The sequence below is a fragment of the Xenopus laevis genome, chromosome 4L (assembly GCF_017654675.1).
Source record: "Xenopus laevis strain J_2021 chromosome 4L, Xenopus_laevis_v10.1, whole genome shotgun sequence".
Lineage (NCBI taxonomy): Eukaryota > Metazoa > Chordata > Amphibia > Anura > Pipidae > Xenopus > Xenopus laevis.
Window position 1 is genome coordinate 8,276,272 of NC_054377.1, and position 15,918 is coordinate 8,292,189.

A 15,918-nucleotide genomic window follows, 5' to 3' on the forward strand; every position below is an offset into this window, starting at 1 on the left:
CGGCGCAGCGCAATGAAAGCGCCACATTAACATAAGCTTGGACTGCTCCTTTTTACCCGCTCTACATAAGGCTTTTCATATTCAGCTGAACTGCATAAAATCCTCTTTATTAGCTTTAATCTGAGGCACTCCAGATGTTACGGAACTGCAACTCCCAACACATTCTAGAGTGAATGCTGGAACTAATAAGTTCTAAAGCAGGACGTCCATTCAGATCTGTAGCTCTAGAGACACACAGGATACATTCAGCTGCAGTAAACATTTGATAGATTGGTACTACAGAGTAACCTCAGATAAGTAGAACACTATACAAATATAGGCACCATCTCTCTACTAAACCTGCAATTCCACATACACTGTCCCTTCCCAGAGAATATTATCCCACTGTTACTATAGACACCATCTCTCCCTACTATACCTGCTATCCCACAGTCACACTCCCTTCCCAGAGACTATTATCCACTGTTACTATAGACACCATCTCTCCCTACTATACCTGCTATCCCACAGTCACACTCCCTTCCCAGAGACTATTATCCACTGTTACTATAGACACCATCTCTCCCTACTATACCTGCTATCCCACAGTCACACTCCCTTCCCAGAGACTATTATAACACTGTTACTATAGGCACCATCTCTCCCTACTATATACCTGCTATCCCACAGTCACACTCCCTTCAAAGAGACTATTATCCCACTGTTACTATAGACACCATCTCTCCCTACTATACCTGCTATCCCACAGTCACACTCCCTTCCCAGAGACTATTATCCACTGTTACTATAGACACCATCTCTCCCTACTATACCTGCTATCCCACAGTCACACTCCCTTCCCAGAGACTATTATCCACTGTTACTATAGGCACCATCTCTCCCTACTATACCTGCTATCCCACAGTCACACTCCCTTCCCAGAGACTATTATCCCACTGTTACTATAGACACCATCTCTCCCTACTATACCTGCTATCCCACAGTCACACTCCCTTCCCAGAGACTATTATCCACTGTTACTATAGACACCATCTCTCCCTACTATACCTGCTATCCCACAGTCACACTCCCTTCCCAGAGACTATTATCCACTGTTACTATAGACACCATCTCTCCCTACTATACCTGCTATCCCACAGTCACACTCCCTTCCCAGAGACTATTATCCACTGTTACTATAGGCACCATCTCTCCCTACTATACCTGCTATCCCACAGTCACACTCCCTTCCCAGAGACTATTATCCACTGTTACTATAGGCACCATCTCTCCCTACTATACCTGCTATCCCACAGTCATAGAGACAATTATCCCACTGCTATTATAGGCAGCATCTCATCCTTGGAAGCCAAAGAGACAGAAATACTCCTGGCTAAGTCTCAGTTTATATGTCACTATTTGCAGAACTTTATGGTGTCCACTTAAAGCCACACAGAAGTCTTCTTCCCCTTTGTAATCTATATATCCTGTAGCAATCTAGAACAGGAGGAAGACACCGCTAGTAGTAACCTAAGAATACAAACTATAACTGAATCATAAAAAGGCACCTATGTGTCACTACATTACAAGAATGTTGAATTTACAGCCTTTTGGTTGTTGCTGTACTGTTATTCCCAACAGGGAATTTAAACCAGTGGCTAAACTCCCACTCAGATGATTATACGAGTTGTAGTTGGAGGGCTGCAGACTTGAAAGCAAGGACTTAAATTACTCATTTGCTAACACGAGAAAAGGGATACTCTGACAACATACACAAAATATTTTTCTAGTATCCAGGGTATTTTCATTTCACTCGTTCTACTTTAACTACTAGGTTTCTTAAAGCCATGGACACCTTGTTTGTTTCCTGCTGGTCAAAGGCCATCCCAATATTTGGATGCAAAATCTTGCAGTGATGATACAATGTGGATCAGATAGGATCTGTGCAGCCACTGGGACAGAATGTTCTGTTATACAGATAGCTAGAATCTCAGCTGCCATAAAGCAGGGCAGGACTGCTGCTTACAATGGGGATCAGATAGGATCTGTGCAGCCACTGGGACAGAATGTTCTGTTATACAGATAGCTAGAATCTCAGCTGCCATAAAGCAGGACAGGACTGCTGCTTACAATGGGGATCAGATAGGATCTGTGCAGCCACTGGGACAGAATGCTCTGTTATACAGATAGCTAGAATCTTAGCTGCCATAAAGAAGGACAGGACTGCTGCTTACAATGGGGATCAGATAGGATCTGTGCAGCCACTGGGACAGAATGTTCTGTTATACAGATAGCTAGAATCTCAGCTGTCATAAAGCAGGACAGGACTGTTGCTTACAATGGGGATCAGATAGGATCTGTGCAGCCACTGGGACAGAATGTTCTGTTATACAGATAGCTAGAATCTCAGCTGCCATAAAGCAGGGCAGGACTGCTGCTTACAATGGGGATCAGATAGGATCTGTGCAGCCACTGGGACAGAATGTTCTGTTATACAGATAGCTAGAATCTCAGCTGCCATAAAGCAGGACAGGACTGCTGCTTACAATGGGGATCAGATAGGATCTGTGCAGCCACTGGGACAGAATGCTCTGTTATACAGATAGCTAGAATCTTAGCTGCCATAAAGAAGGACAGGACTGCTGCTTACAATGGGGATCAGATAGGATCTGTGCAGCCACTGGGACAGAATGTTCTGTTATACAGATAGCTAGAATCTCAGCTGTCATAAAGCAGGACAGGACTGTTGCTTACAATGGGGATCAGATAGGATCTGTGCAGCCACTGGGACAGAATGTTCTGTTATACAGATAGCTAGAATCTCAGCTGCCATAAAGCAGGGCAGGACTGCTGCTTACAATGGGGATCATATAGGATCTGTGCAGCCACTGGGACAGAATGCTCTGTTATACAGATAGCTAGAATCTCAGCTGCCATAAAGCAGGACAGGACTGCTGCTTACAATGGGGATCAGATAGGATCTGTACAGCCACTGGGACAGAATGCTCTGTTATACATATAGCTAGAATCTCAGCTGCCATAAAGCAGGGCAGCACTCTGTTGGGGAGCTGCAGTATGAAGGTCATTAATGGAAAATACCTATTCCATCATCTATATACTCCAGGAATCTCCTCTGTCTGAAGGTCATTTATGACAAAATGAAATTATTTGCCGTCTTAGATATTCTGCAATGCTGGTACCTGCATCAGATGCACGACTGCACATCACGATGTGTATGATACATACAACATACAACCCCCAGGCAATGTATGCTAACAGAATGTGTGCTGGAAACCAGGCTTACATACATACATACATACATACAGTAACACAAAGAAAGCAAGTAGTTCCCAAGCATCTCCAGTCACAAAGGGGTTAATCTTTGCATGAAGCAAACTCAAGACATCAGGTACAGAAGGGCAGAACTACATCAAAGGGCAGAACATATGGGAACTAATCCCTGTCCTAAAGGGCTAACAATCTGCTGCACATTACAAGGACAGCCTTGAACCGGCAGGATGCTGGGAGTTGCAGTACAACGAGGGCCAGGGGGCTATACTGCAAACATATAAAAGATATCAACATCCAATCTGCTCCTTTGTTTAAATAGCACGAAACATGGTTCCTGTTCCAGGACAGACGTGTAATTAAGGGGAAATGGTCCTTGAAAGAGAAAAAGGGGTTTTAGTTTTAGCCTTTGTAGAAACCAGTGCAAGAAATGAAATTAGTTTCTGCTTTTAAAGATTTTGACATTTCGCTCAGGCACAAGCAACTGCGTTTCCTAGCAACAAAACGGCAGTCTTGTTGCGCAGTAGAAAACTCGACTGAGAGCAACTGTCTGACTCGTCTCGTGGCAAAATCGAACGGGTCTGACCAACTGCAGCGCTGCTGCCTGGAGAGGCCTGTGTTAGATTTAACTGTGGGGATGAGAAAGAGGAAAGAAAGGAAACCCAAACAACGAAGAGCTTCATTGACATGAATGACTTATTGTAGCGCTGTCCAAAACTCAGGGGTAAGACCCAGGCTTCCTATGGCCCACGCATTCCACGCAGTCCTCTTCTATGACATCATCATTTCAATATAACACAGACATATTGTACATGACTCAATACATGGGAACAGCTGACAACTACCGATGTACGGCATAAACTAACCAAGGCATCTTTAGCCACGGCGGAATAAATCCAAATTAACCCTAAAAAACAGCTAGTTACCGTCTCAGACATGTTATCTCAGCAACACGGTCTAGACGCTGAACTTGAGCGCTCTGCTTACAAGGCCTTGAATTAACCCAGTCTGAATTGTTTGTCACCCTACTCTCATGCTCAGCATTCTAACTCTGGTTGCTAGCCGTTAACTACCCTAGCAACCGGGAAGCCGTTTTTAAAAAAAAAAAATTGAATAGGAAAAAGAAAACCAGAAGGCCAGAAAAGAACAATAAGCAATAACAAATACAAATAACAAAAAACTGAAGCATTACAATTTTTTTTCATAGTTGCTAGGGTCTGTGACCCCGACAACCTGGCAGCGTTTTCAGATGCAGGCTGAAAAAAAGTTTGAAATAAATAATGAAGACCAACTGAAAATTTGTACCATCTTTAACATGCAAACGTTAAGTTCTCCTATAATGTACCCATTTGGCTTATGACCCAACGCAAGGTTGAACATATTTAGGTCATCCTGGAAATAAAAAAATATTATATTAAAACAATCATAAAACTCAGTGTGTGGCCGGGCTTAGGACGTTTAAGGATGGCTGCCATAGTGCTTCATAAATATCCCCCCCTGCTTGTTAAATTCACATTGGTATCTTCCCAGTATTACAAAGGATGTTGCTATGATGCTTGGGCACAATAATTGCACAACTGGCGACCTCTACATACAAATTTCATGGCTCTAGGGACGGCAGTTGTACTACTACTACTACTACTACTACTATATATATATCAACCAAAAGAAATGCACTCACAGGGCTTGATTTGTGCAAACAAAAGTGGTTTTTATTCCGACGTTTCGGCTCTAACACTCGAGCCTTCTTCAGCAAGTGAACCTGAAGAAGGCTCGAGTGTTAGAGCCGAAACGTCGGAATAAAAACCACTTTTGTTTTGGTTGCTATCAGTATTATTATGTAACCAGCACCCAGGCAGATGCCTATTTTGTATGTGAGTGCTTCAGTTTGCTTGTGAGAGAGATATATATATATATATATATATATATATATATATATATATATATATATATATATATATATATATATATATTACGCCCTTGTATAGAAGATAATGAGACAATACTAGACAAGGCAGTAGTTACTGTATCAAGGGTATCTACATGCAGAGCCAGTAATTTCAGTACCAGTGGCACTAGATGCAGAGGACAATTACATTACTAGTGGTATTAGATGCCACACCAGTTATAGAAGCAGTGGTAATATATTGAGCAACAGTTAATGCTATAGGTGTGCTAGATTGAGCAGCAGTTGCAGGAACATAAGTACTAGATGTAGCAGCAGTCCCAGGGTTTGTGGCACTATACAGTATATAGGAGCAGCTACAGTACATGTAGGGGTACTAGATGTAATGGCAGTGGTATGAGATACTGCAGCAGTTGTAGTTCCCATGGTACTACAATGTAGATGCAGAAGCACTTACAGTATCAATGGTTCTAGATGCAGCAGTAGGTACAGTGCCATTGGTATTAGATGCAGCAACAGTTGTACAGTATACAGATTCTACAGCAGTTACAGTACCATTGGTAGTAGATGCACAGCAGTTACAAAATCAGAAGTAGTACAGTACCAGTAGTAGTAGATGCAACAGCAGTTACAGTACCATTGGCACTAACTGATGAGTTTCAGTGCTATTAGGCTCAGTAGTACTAATACCAGTGATACTAGATGTAACAGCAGTTACCACACCATTGATACTAAATGATGAGTATCAGTGCTATTAGGCTCAGTAGTGATACTAGATGTAACAACAGTTGCAGTAGTGGTGGTATGAGATGCAGCAGCCATTACAGTATCAGCAGTATCAAAAACAGTTACAATACCAGTGGTTCTAGGTTCTGCAACAATTACAGTACCAGTTCCAGTAGATACAGCAGCAGCAGCTTTTTTACCAGGTGTGCTAGGCGCAGCAACAAATACACTACCAGGTTATATGGGTTCTAAATGCAAGTATTAGGGTAGCTAGGTACAATACAGTACCAGGGTTCTAGGTGCAGTGGTGTACTAACTAAAGATGGCAGCACTAGAGGTTCAAGGTGCAGAAGGTGCCATGTGTTTATTACAAGAAGGGGGTGCTAGGTACAGAAATGGCAGTTGTAGTAACAGTGGTTCTAGGCTCAAGTTACTGTACCACAAAAGGCCGGAGTTCAATGGCAGAATTTTCGTGGCCCTGCTTGGTGCAGAAGAGGCAATTTCTGCAGCAAAGACATGTTCATTATTTGGTCCAGTTGTGCACAGTGTTTGGATCAGCAGGGATAGTAACATTATCAGGTACAGTAAGGACAGTACTAGTAAACGCAGGGTCAGTTACATTACTAGGTGCTGTAGAGACAGTAAAGGTCAGTTATAATAATAGGTTTGGTGAGGGGCAATTGAAGTATTTGGTTGTGCTTGAGGAGCAATTGCAATACTAGGAGCAACACGTTTAGGTATATAGTAGGTACAACAGCAGCAGTGATTAAATAGGACTAATAAATAACTCAGAAGTAGGTAAAACAGAGGCAGTCAGAAGACTAGGTGAGTGGGGGCATGTACAGTATCATTCCTCAGGTTCTTACCTATCGCACACAGAAGAAGAATCAAGGCCACGCTCAGCTCCATGTTCTTTCGATCAAATCGTTTGGTGCAGCGTTTGTGCATGACTCCACTTCTCCCCTTGCAGTCAGAGGCACAGGCGACCCTTTCCCTCTATCAGATTCCGCTCAGTGGGGTCGCCGTGTCCCCCTTCAAGTTCCAGAACCCGAAAGTAGAAGAATGGTATCCTTTAATGGGCCCAAAGCAGAACCAACAGGCTGTCCAGCTTGATGGTACCAGAGCAAGATGAAAGATGTTATAAGGTTCCAGGTCACACCAAGGCACTGTTCAAATTTTATGTCCAGGTTCTATTGCAGAAATTCTAGACAATGTCCATGTTGCAGCACAGAATAGAAGGTTCTAGAGCAGAGGTGACCTCAAATAAACCTCAGGGTTGTGGTGCCTGGGTTCTCAGGGTTGTACCTCCTGTGATGTCACTGATTTGCCCGGATTCCAGAGCAGACAACAGGACTGTTCCCGGTTTCCAGGGCAGATCTCATGACTAAGTTTGGGTTCCAGATCAGACAGTAGGGTTGTGTCCGGGTTCTAGATCACAATATAGAGCTGTGTCCGGTTCCAGATCTCGTGGCTGTACCTTAGTTCCGAAATTCAGTAGAAGGCTGTGTCTGGGTTCTAGATCAATGAGCAAGACGGGGAAGATCTCAAGGCTGTGCCCGAATTCCAGATCGGAAGGTTGAAGAGTGCGGGTGCCAGATGAGATCTCAGAGTCGGGGCCAGAGTTCCAGATCAGATCTGTCTCTGTGGGAATGAGCCTTTTAAACGCCCGGGCTCAGAGCAGTGGCCATGGCTGGGTCTCAGCTCCTCTCTCAGTCCCAACACAGGAGCCTGTGGCCCCGCAAGCTCTTACATGTCCCTTCCCTGCCACATTCACCTTCTACCTGCCCTGCACTCCCCCAGCCTCCTTCCCTGCACTCTCCCAAAACCCGACCTGCTCCGACCCTTCCCTCACTGTCTCCGACCCTCTGCCCTCTGCTGCCGCATTCCCTCACTCTCAGCTCCTCACTCTCAGCTCCTCACTCTCCGCTCCTCTCTGTCTCGTCCCACTCCAGCTCCTGTCTCTCCCCCGCTCGCCTTAATTCTGCCTCCCTCTCCCGTCGCTGCCTCAGAGGCTTCTTTCAGAACAAACCAAATGCGACACCTCTACGGGGGGGGGGTGATGGTGATCTATTTACAATCACAAATAACCCAGAGCCGCTTTCCCCTTCATTACAAAAAGGACTTGTGTATGCCTGTGTATTTAACCTCAAGCTTTAATCGTAATCCATATCCTGCATATTAACCTACACAGGTATCTACTGAAGGAATTCCACCCCCCCCCCCGCCACAGCTACATGGTTTGTTCCTGGGCAGCCTGTTGGATCTTTTTACAAACTTGTAAAGAGTGAATGAGACACAATAGCAGCTCCGCATGTTCCAATAACACAGACGGATTTAGTTATATATGAGGGGCAGCAGGAGGGACCCACATGTGCTCACATACAATAACATGGGCAATATACAGTATAGGGAGATACATAGGAGGATACAGACTTGTGATATAAACAGAGGAAGAGATAAAATGTATCCCGAGGAGGAACAGCACATTATAAAGTACAGGTATGGGACCTGTTATACAGAATGCTCGGGACCTGGGGTTTTCCGGATAATGGATCTTTCTGTAATTTGGATCTTCATACCTTAAATCTACTAGAAAATCATATAAACATTAAATAAACCCAATAGGCTGGTTTTGCTTCCAATAAGGATTAATTATATCTTAGTTGGGATCAAGTACAAGCGACTGTTTTATTATTACACAGAAAAAGGAAATCATTTTTATAAATTTGGATAAAATGGAGTCTATTCCGTAATTCGGAGCTTTCTGGATATCGGGTTTCCGGATAAGGGATCCTATAACTGTATTAATACTATTATGCTTTATTTTTACAGCCCAGACACAACAGCACTTTATAGATATATTTCAAGGGTTACTACAATTACTACTAAAATGGTTAGAGATGCTGTATTTTATATAGGGAACTTGCTGTACCAGCCCATAGATCCAGCTTTAACAGGAATGATCCAGGCCTTCAAAGTTGCCCCCAGCAGTTCCCCATCTTGGATTTTGTTAGTCGTCTCTTGTGAGTCAGTGGCCCTGCACATGCTCAGTGGGCTCTGGGCTGCTGTTGGGAAGCTGAGCTTAGAGAGTGTAGGAAATCATTTAGCAGAAAGTGAAGTTCATCTGCCATAGAAGCTGATGCCACAGGGGTGATTATTATATTCTGATTAGGGATGCACTGAATCCAGGATTCAGTTCAGGATTTAGCCAGGATTTGGCCTTTTTCAGCAGGATTCGGATTCGTCCGAATCCTACTGCCCGGCCGAACCGAATCCGAATCCTAATTTGCATATGCAAATGAGGGGCAGGGTGGGAAAATGCATGACTTTTTGTCACAAAACAAGGAAGTAAAAAATGTTTCCCCTTCCCACCCCTAATTTACATATGCAAATTCAGATTCAGTTCGGTATTCGGCCGAATCTTTCTCCAAGGATTCAGCGGTTTGGCCGAATCTTTCGCGAATGGATTCAGCGGATCGCCCAAATCCAAAATAGTGGATTTAGTGCATCCCTAATTCTGATGCAGACTGCACTGATTTCTGAGCTGCCATGTAATGTGACTCTGAATATATTAATAATCAGCCTTATATTGTGACATTTCTATTCTATGTGTACTGTGTATTGTGAGTGGGTCTCTAAGCTCAGTAAGTGACAGCAGCACAGAGCATGTGCAGTGAATCAGCAGAAAAGAAGATGGGGAGCTACTGGGGTGTGTTCAGGGTAGGGATGCACCGAATCCAGAATTCAGTTCGGGATTCGGCCAGGATTTGGCCTTTTTCAGCAGGATTTGGATTCGGCCGAATCCTTCTGCCCAGCTGAACCGAATCTGAATCCTAATTTGCATATGCAAATTATGGCCAGTGAGTGAAATCACGTGACTTTTTGTCACAAAACAAGGAAGTAAAAAAATGTTTTCCCCTTCCCACCCCTAATTTGCATATGCAAATTAGAATTCGGATTTGGTCCGGTATTCAGCTGAATTTTTCGCGAATGATTGGGGGGTTCGGCTGAATCCAAAATATGGATTTGGTGCATCCGGTGCAATTCAGGGGCTCAGATCTTTACTGCTAAAGGGCTGTGGGGGTCTTGTAGATTCTGTGTTGAGGTTTAGTCCCCCCCTTTTGTAGCTGATATACAAGGTAACATTACATAGAGGAAATGTGCACAAAGCAAAGAGACAATATAGTATTATATAGGGAAGCATTAAAATGAGGTACAATGTAGTAAAACCCATGTAATTTGTATACAGGGCAACATTAAAAGAATTTGTGTGAGCTTCAACCACCTTGTATAACTTGGTGAGTTGGGTGCAAAGCAGTCCGGAAAACCTTGCCAGGAATTAGGGTAGACATATTAGAAAAAAATACCACTGCAGAACCTCTTTGTTGCAAAAAAAGTGAGAAGTTGAATTTATTAAGTCAGACAACCGGTCTAGCCCAATAAATTCAACTTCTCACTTTTTGCAACAACGAGGTGTTGCAGCAGTATTTTTTCTAGTATTCGTATATAGGGTAGAGATACCAAATGGCAAAAAGGTTTATATGTGACTAAACCAATGGGCCAAAAATCAACTGGATAGCCATTGGGCAGGTTGGAAAAAATTGCATCGGAGTGTTGATATGGCCCTGATAAATCCTCATACGCCCCCATTATGATCCACATGTTGGCCCAAGAGCACCGAATATCCACATAGAGAATGCCAAGTGTACTTTTACTACTGGTGGGAGATTGGCTAATATAGAGTGACGATGTAGAGAAATTAAAGAGGACGTTAACCCAAAAGAAAATTTTGCACAATAAAAGAAAACAGAATTTCAAGCAACTTTCCAATATACATTCATTACAGCTTTTCAACAGCTTAAAAGTCTTCTATAGAACCTAAAGGAAACCCAAGCACTTTATATAGGGACCTGCAGTCCGTGGAAAAGTTGTAGTTCAACCACAGCCCTGTAAAACCTAGGCAATAACAAGCAGCAAGGGCAAGGGAAGGATTCAGTTACAGGCAATATTTTCCCAGAGATGGGGAGCAGAGATACAATCCCACGATGACCAAGCTGCTGAAGTTAAGAAACAAACCTCGGGGTCACCTTGAGCCAGATCCCCTTTCTGCAATAATATAGAATAATGAGCAGCAGAGGAAAAAAAAGGTCCCTTAGAGAAACACTGACAGCCCCAAGTCCCACTCCATAGCCACAACCTGGAAATAGAGTTATTTTTAATTATCAGCCATTTGATTGGCAGTGATTAAAACATCATAATCATTCGTCAACCCTTTCACTGGCAGAAGGTTTTCCACAAACCCATTGTTTTCAACATTTTGCACTTTCACTGTTAGGGGCATTATCAAGTTGAAAGGTCAGCCAGTCCTACTTTATCAAATACTGGAGCTCCACGAGTACTGAGTCCAGCCCAGAGCATGATATCTTCTGCCCCAGAGCATTACAGAGTAAAGACAGCAGCACTGGGTGTCTTCATTATGAGGAATGTTGATGCCCGGCATGCGTGTCCAGCTCCAGAATAACAGACCAGGCAGCCTGACTAAATGGATTAGCACTATTTGCCCATCTGTGTGGATGGCCACCAGCCGCCACGTCACATAATAGCCAGCAAATTGGCTTTCAGTCTCATTGGCTGGTTAATTAGCAGCTCAAACTGATTTTTCCCCTTAACTTTAACCCTACCATGGCTGCTGTCCTGACAATAATTACTGTTGGTCCAGTTGCAATAAATCTTATGATCAAGCCATTAAAGGAAAGCCCTGTGGCTCCTTAGTATGGGAAACTTTTTTCTCATTATATTTCGGGGTGCAATTTATTCTGTGCACACATATATTTGCATATCTAAATGTTAGGGTAGGATTTTGTCGCGATCCGACGCGCTGCGAAAAAACGCATGCGACAAAACGCATGCAAATAAGGTAAGAGATAGAATTGTCGCATGGTGTCGCTGCTGCATCTGCATCCAACAGTCGCGTCGCATCAACGGATCGCGACAAAATCGCTTGTGGAGTCCTACCCTAAGTGCTATTGAAAGTAGTACAGGTATTGGATCGATTATCCGGAAACCCGTTATCCAGAAAGCTCCAAATTACGGAAAGGCTGTCTCCCATAGACTCCATTATATAGTGAATAAAGTACCCCCTCTTGTAAAATATAAGGATATTATAAGTTACCGAGGAGTTTCATGACCATATAAAAACACGAGGCCGAAGGTCATGGAACTCCGAGGTAACTTCTAATATCCTCATATTTTGCAACTGGGGGTACTTTATTTATTATAATACACACGTTTCAGTGAGTCATGTGACAGAAATGACATCAGAACTCACCGTTTATAACTGATGACATCAGAACTCACCGTTTATAAGGATATAATTTACAAGATATTCATGGCTTTTGTGATTTCTGTGTAGACTCGATTTTAACCAAATGATCCAAATTTTTAAAAATGATTTCCTTTTTCAGTGTAATAATAAAACGGTAACTTGTACTTGATCCCAGCTAAGATATAATTAATCCTTATTGGAAGCAAAACCGGCCTATTGGGTTTCTTTAATGTTTACGGGGATTTTCTGGTAGACTTATGGTATGAAGATCCAAATTAAGGAAAGATCCCTTATCCGGAAAACCCCAGGTCCGAAGCATTCTAGATTCTGGTCCCATACCTGTATATAGCTTTCTGCTTATATACTCTACACTTCTGGTTCTGACTCCTGTAACTGAAGTATTTGCGTGTAGCATGTTTTAACATTTAAATATAGAGAGTTTGGGTTAGAAGCGTGGGAAAGGTTGACTCTGCCAATATTGCCACAAGGTTCATTACTTCAGTGTTGTAAATATAGTAATTCTACTAATTTCAGGCTTGCGTCATCACCCAATCCAGAACCACCAGGAGTAAATCCACCTACAGTTCCATGGAATCAGGCAGAAAATGAAGAGAAAGTCACATCTCTACTGGCTGTCATGGAGCACTGTAGATGGGTAAAATCCGGCAAAATAGGCAAATCTGGGCATGTATAACCCACTTTCTGAGTATTAGATCATTACATCAATGTATGCGCAGGTCTATACTCACAGACACACACAAAGCCATATACAGGCATGCACTGACACACACTGACAGAAGTACACAAATATTCACTAGACAGACACACACTGAAACAGTGGCCACGCTGCACTCATGCACATTGCCCTGGGGGTACATTTTCATTCTCTTAGAATCACAAAGTCTGGCGCCACAGAGAAAAAGAAAATCATCTAATTATTAGAACCACGGAAGGAGAGTCAAAACCAGCAGGTTTTATCCTCAAGAAAATATTATTCTTATGCCAGGGGCCGGGCGGAGAGGGATCCCCCTGATATTAACCAGGATATAGGAACAACGCAGGCTTGGAGTTGCATGAATATTCCTTAGCTAGGGCAGAGGGAAGCCCAGCTGGAGAGGAAGATTTATAAGCCTCTGTATATTATACCTGCTGGGAGGGGAGGAGCTTCATATTATACTTTTCATATTCATATTATACAGTTTACTATCCCTTCTATGTGTTCACAGGGTCACACATTACTCTTTAATATTTCTCTTTAGTTAGGTCTGTTCTTGGGTAGCTTTATAATACTAAGGGTAAGGTCACACTGGGAGTTTCAGGGAGATTTAGTCACCTGGCGACCAATCTCCCTGTACGCCTTCCCTCACTTTTGTGCTGGCTTAAATGAAAAATCGCGGGAGATTCGTTTTCCGAAGTCTCCTCGTGAGGCAACTTCAGAAAACGAATTGACACGTGTGCTTAGCGCCGGCAATTTTTCATTTTAGCCAACGCAAGAGTGAGGGAAGGCGTTCGGGGAGACAGTTAAAGGGTGAAGGAAAGAGTGTAAATGCAGATGCATTCTGCTCCACTAAACAGTTTTGCTGCATGATCACACAGCGGCTGTTAGGGCTCTTACACACAGGACGTTTTTTCTGCGCTCCCCTGCGTTGCACTTTCTTCCGTTCAGCCACAGGGGAGCGCATGTAAGCGCCAAACGCATATGGGATGCAGCATGTTGCATTTCACCTGCATTCGGCCGATACATGCGTCTGTGTGAGTACAGCCCCATTGACAATAGTTGAGTGAGTCTACTTCTGCGCTCCCTTGCGGCTGAACGTAAGAAAGAACAATGCAGGGGAGTGCAGGAAAAATCGCCCGTGTGTAAGAGCCCTTAGTTCTCATTTACGGCTCTTACTCACGAGCGTTTTTACCTGCGCTCCCCTGCGTTCCGTTTTTCGGCGTTCAGCCGCAGGGGAGCGCAGGAATAGACGCATTTCATTATTTCAAATGGGGCTGTACTCACACAGGCGCATGTAGGTGCCGAACGCAGGTTGAGACGCAACATGCTGCATTTTTCCTGCGTTCAGCGCCTACATGCGCCTGTGTGAGTACAGCCCCATTTGAAATAATGAAATGCGTCTATTCCTGCGCTCCCCTGCGGCTGAACGCCGAAAAACGGAGCGCAGGTAAAAACGCTCGTGAGTAAGAGCCCTTAAACAAATGTGGGTACTGCCATACTCCTTGCCTCAGCTGAGATGATCTCAGTGAATTAATTAGTTGTGCGCTTCTATTTGTGTCTACAGACAAGTGATATAGTCTCGTTGGAGCCAGACACGTATTATAACTACAACTCATTGTAATAACCAAAAGCTGCACAGCCACAGGTATCATGGCAATGGCACAACTGGGCGATTTTCATCTCAGTGGGTAAATAGCAAAATGCTCTGTATTGCCCCCAATTGGAGTTATCACTTCATTGTGACTTGGGACAACAATTGGTATTGTTATAAATTGCCTGGGCGGGGTACACAGAACTCATGAGTTAGGGCTTGTAACCCTTAGACAACCACCAATAAGATGTTTGCTATTAAACAAGTGATTACTAAATGCTCCCTGCAAATCAGGTTGCTATAGGTGTCTAGACCTGTAGCAGACTTTGCACCTTTGATTATATTACCCTGTTCCACTTAACATAAATAAAAAAAAAGACATCCTTGTAACAAGGCCCCCATGCTCTGTGCATCTCCTCTAACAGGAGGAAAATATATTCTCTTGTTCTGCAAGATGTCAGTTAATATTCCCTTTAATCTTGCACTGAAGGCACCGGTTGCTAAGGAGGTTAAATGCGCATTCATCTCTCAATGATCCTATTATTCTCCAAGAACTTCAATAATCTGTCTCCTCCCACTAACCGGCTGTCAAGCAGATCAAAAGCCTTTATACAGATAATCAGGCAGGAACTGCAGTGCTTGATCCCTGTTTATTTGTCTATAAAAGACGGTTTGCTTCTACATCACTGCTATTACCACTGGAACATAATTAGACATGAAATCAGTGGCACAACAATGGGGGGACTCAATATGGTGGAAGGTGGGTCCAAAATCATTTTGCTAGGGCCCTGGGCCCCAGGGCTAACTACTAAGATAATGCAGTAGCGGTAGTAGTAGTAGGTGTATATGTTAGGGCTGGAATGCTCAAGCTATTGTTGAACTATAACCTAAGCACAGGAAAGGTGCTGGGAGCTGCAATCCAACACTCCAAAAAGACATAGTGTTATTTACCTTTAAGGTCAGAATCGGAGTCCTCTCTAAAGCTGGAACACTTTTCTAAATACTATGTACTTATTTTGTAATCTTCCAGTGCATTTTTGGAAAGTTTTTTTTAATCACCTGGAAAAGATTATTCTGTGCCTGGTTGACATTAAACCCCCTCAAAAATCCATGACAGATCTCAGTGGGCTGTCACACACTGGTTTCAGTACGACAAGCTGCAAGTTTTCTCAGCTGCCATGTAATCCCTGTTATGAAAAGAATATTCATACTGTGTGTCGGACTGTGAGGGTCTGGGCCCACCGGGGCTGCTGCACCAGGCCCCCGCCCCCCATCCCGAGCTGCAAATCCCACTCTGCCAACCCAGCCCCCCCCACAATTTACCTGTGCTGGTAATTTAGTCGATGGTGGGGGGTGAAGGTCACGAGCGCAGGCTGAGTGGAGTG

The 15,918-nt window shown here is 43.5% G+C and overlaps 1 protein-coding gene across 1 annotated transcript in view; it reads right to left on the bottom strand.

Annotated features, from left to right (window-relative positions):
* Window positions 1–7,862, bottom strand: part of lrp4.L (LDL receptor related protein 4 L homeolog) — a 46,176-nt gene extending 38,314 nt beyond the window's left edge. Inside the window, exon 1 of the mRNA XM_018257330.2 lies at window positions 6,766–7,862. Within this exon, the coding sequence (XP_018112819.1) occupies window positions 6,766–6,847 (82 nt within the window). The 5' untranslated portion in view covers window positions 6,848–7,862. The remainder of the gene's footprint in view (window positions 1–6,765) is intronic.
* Window positions 7,863–15,918: the final 8,056 nt, after the last annotated feature.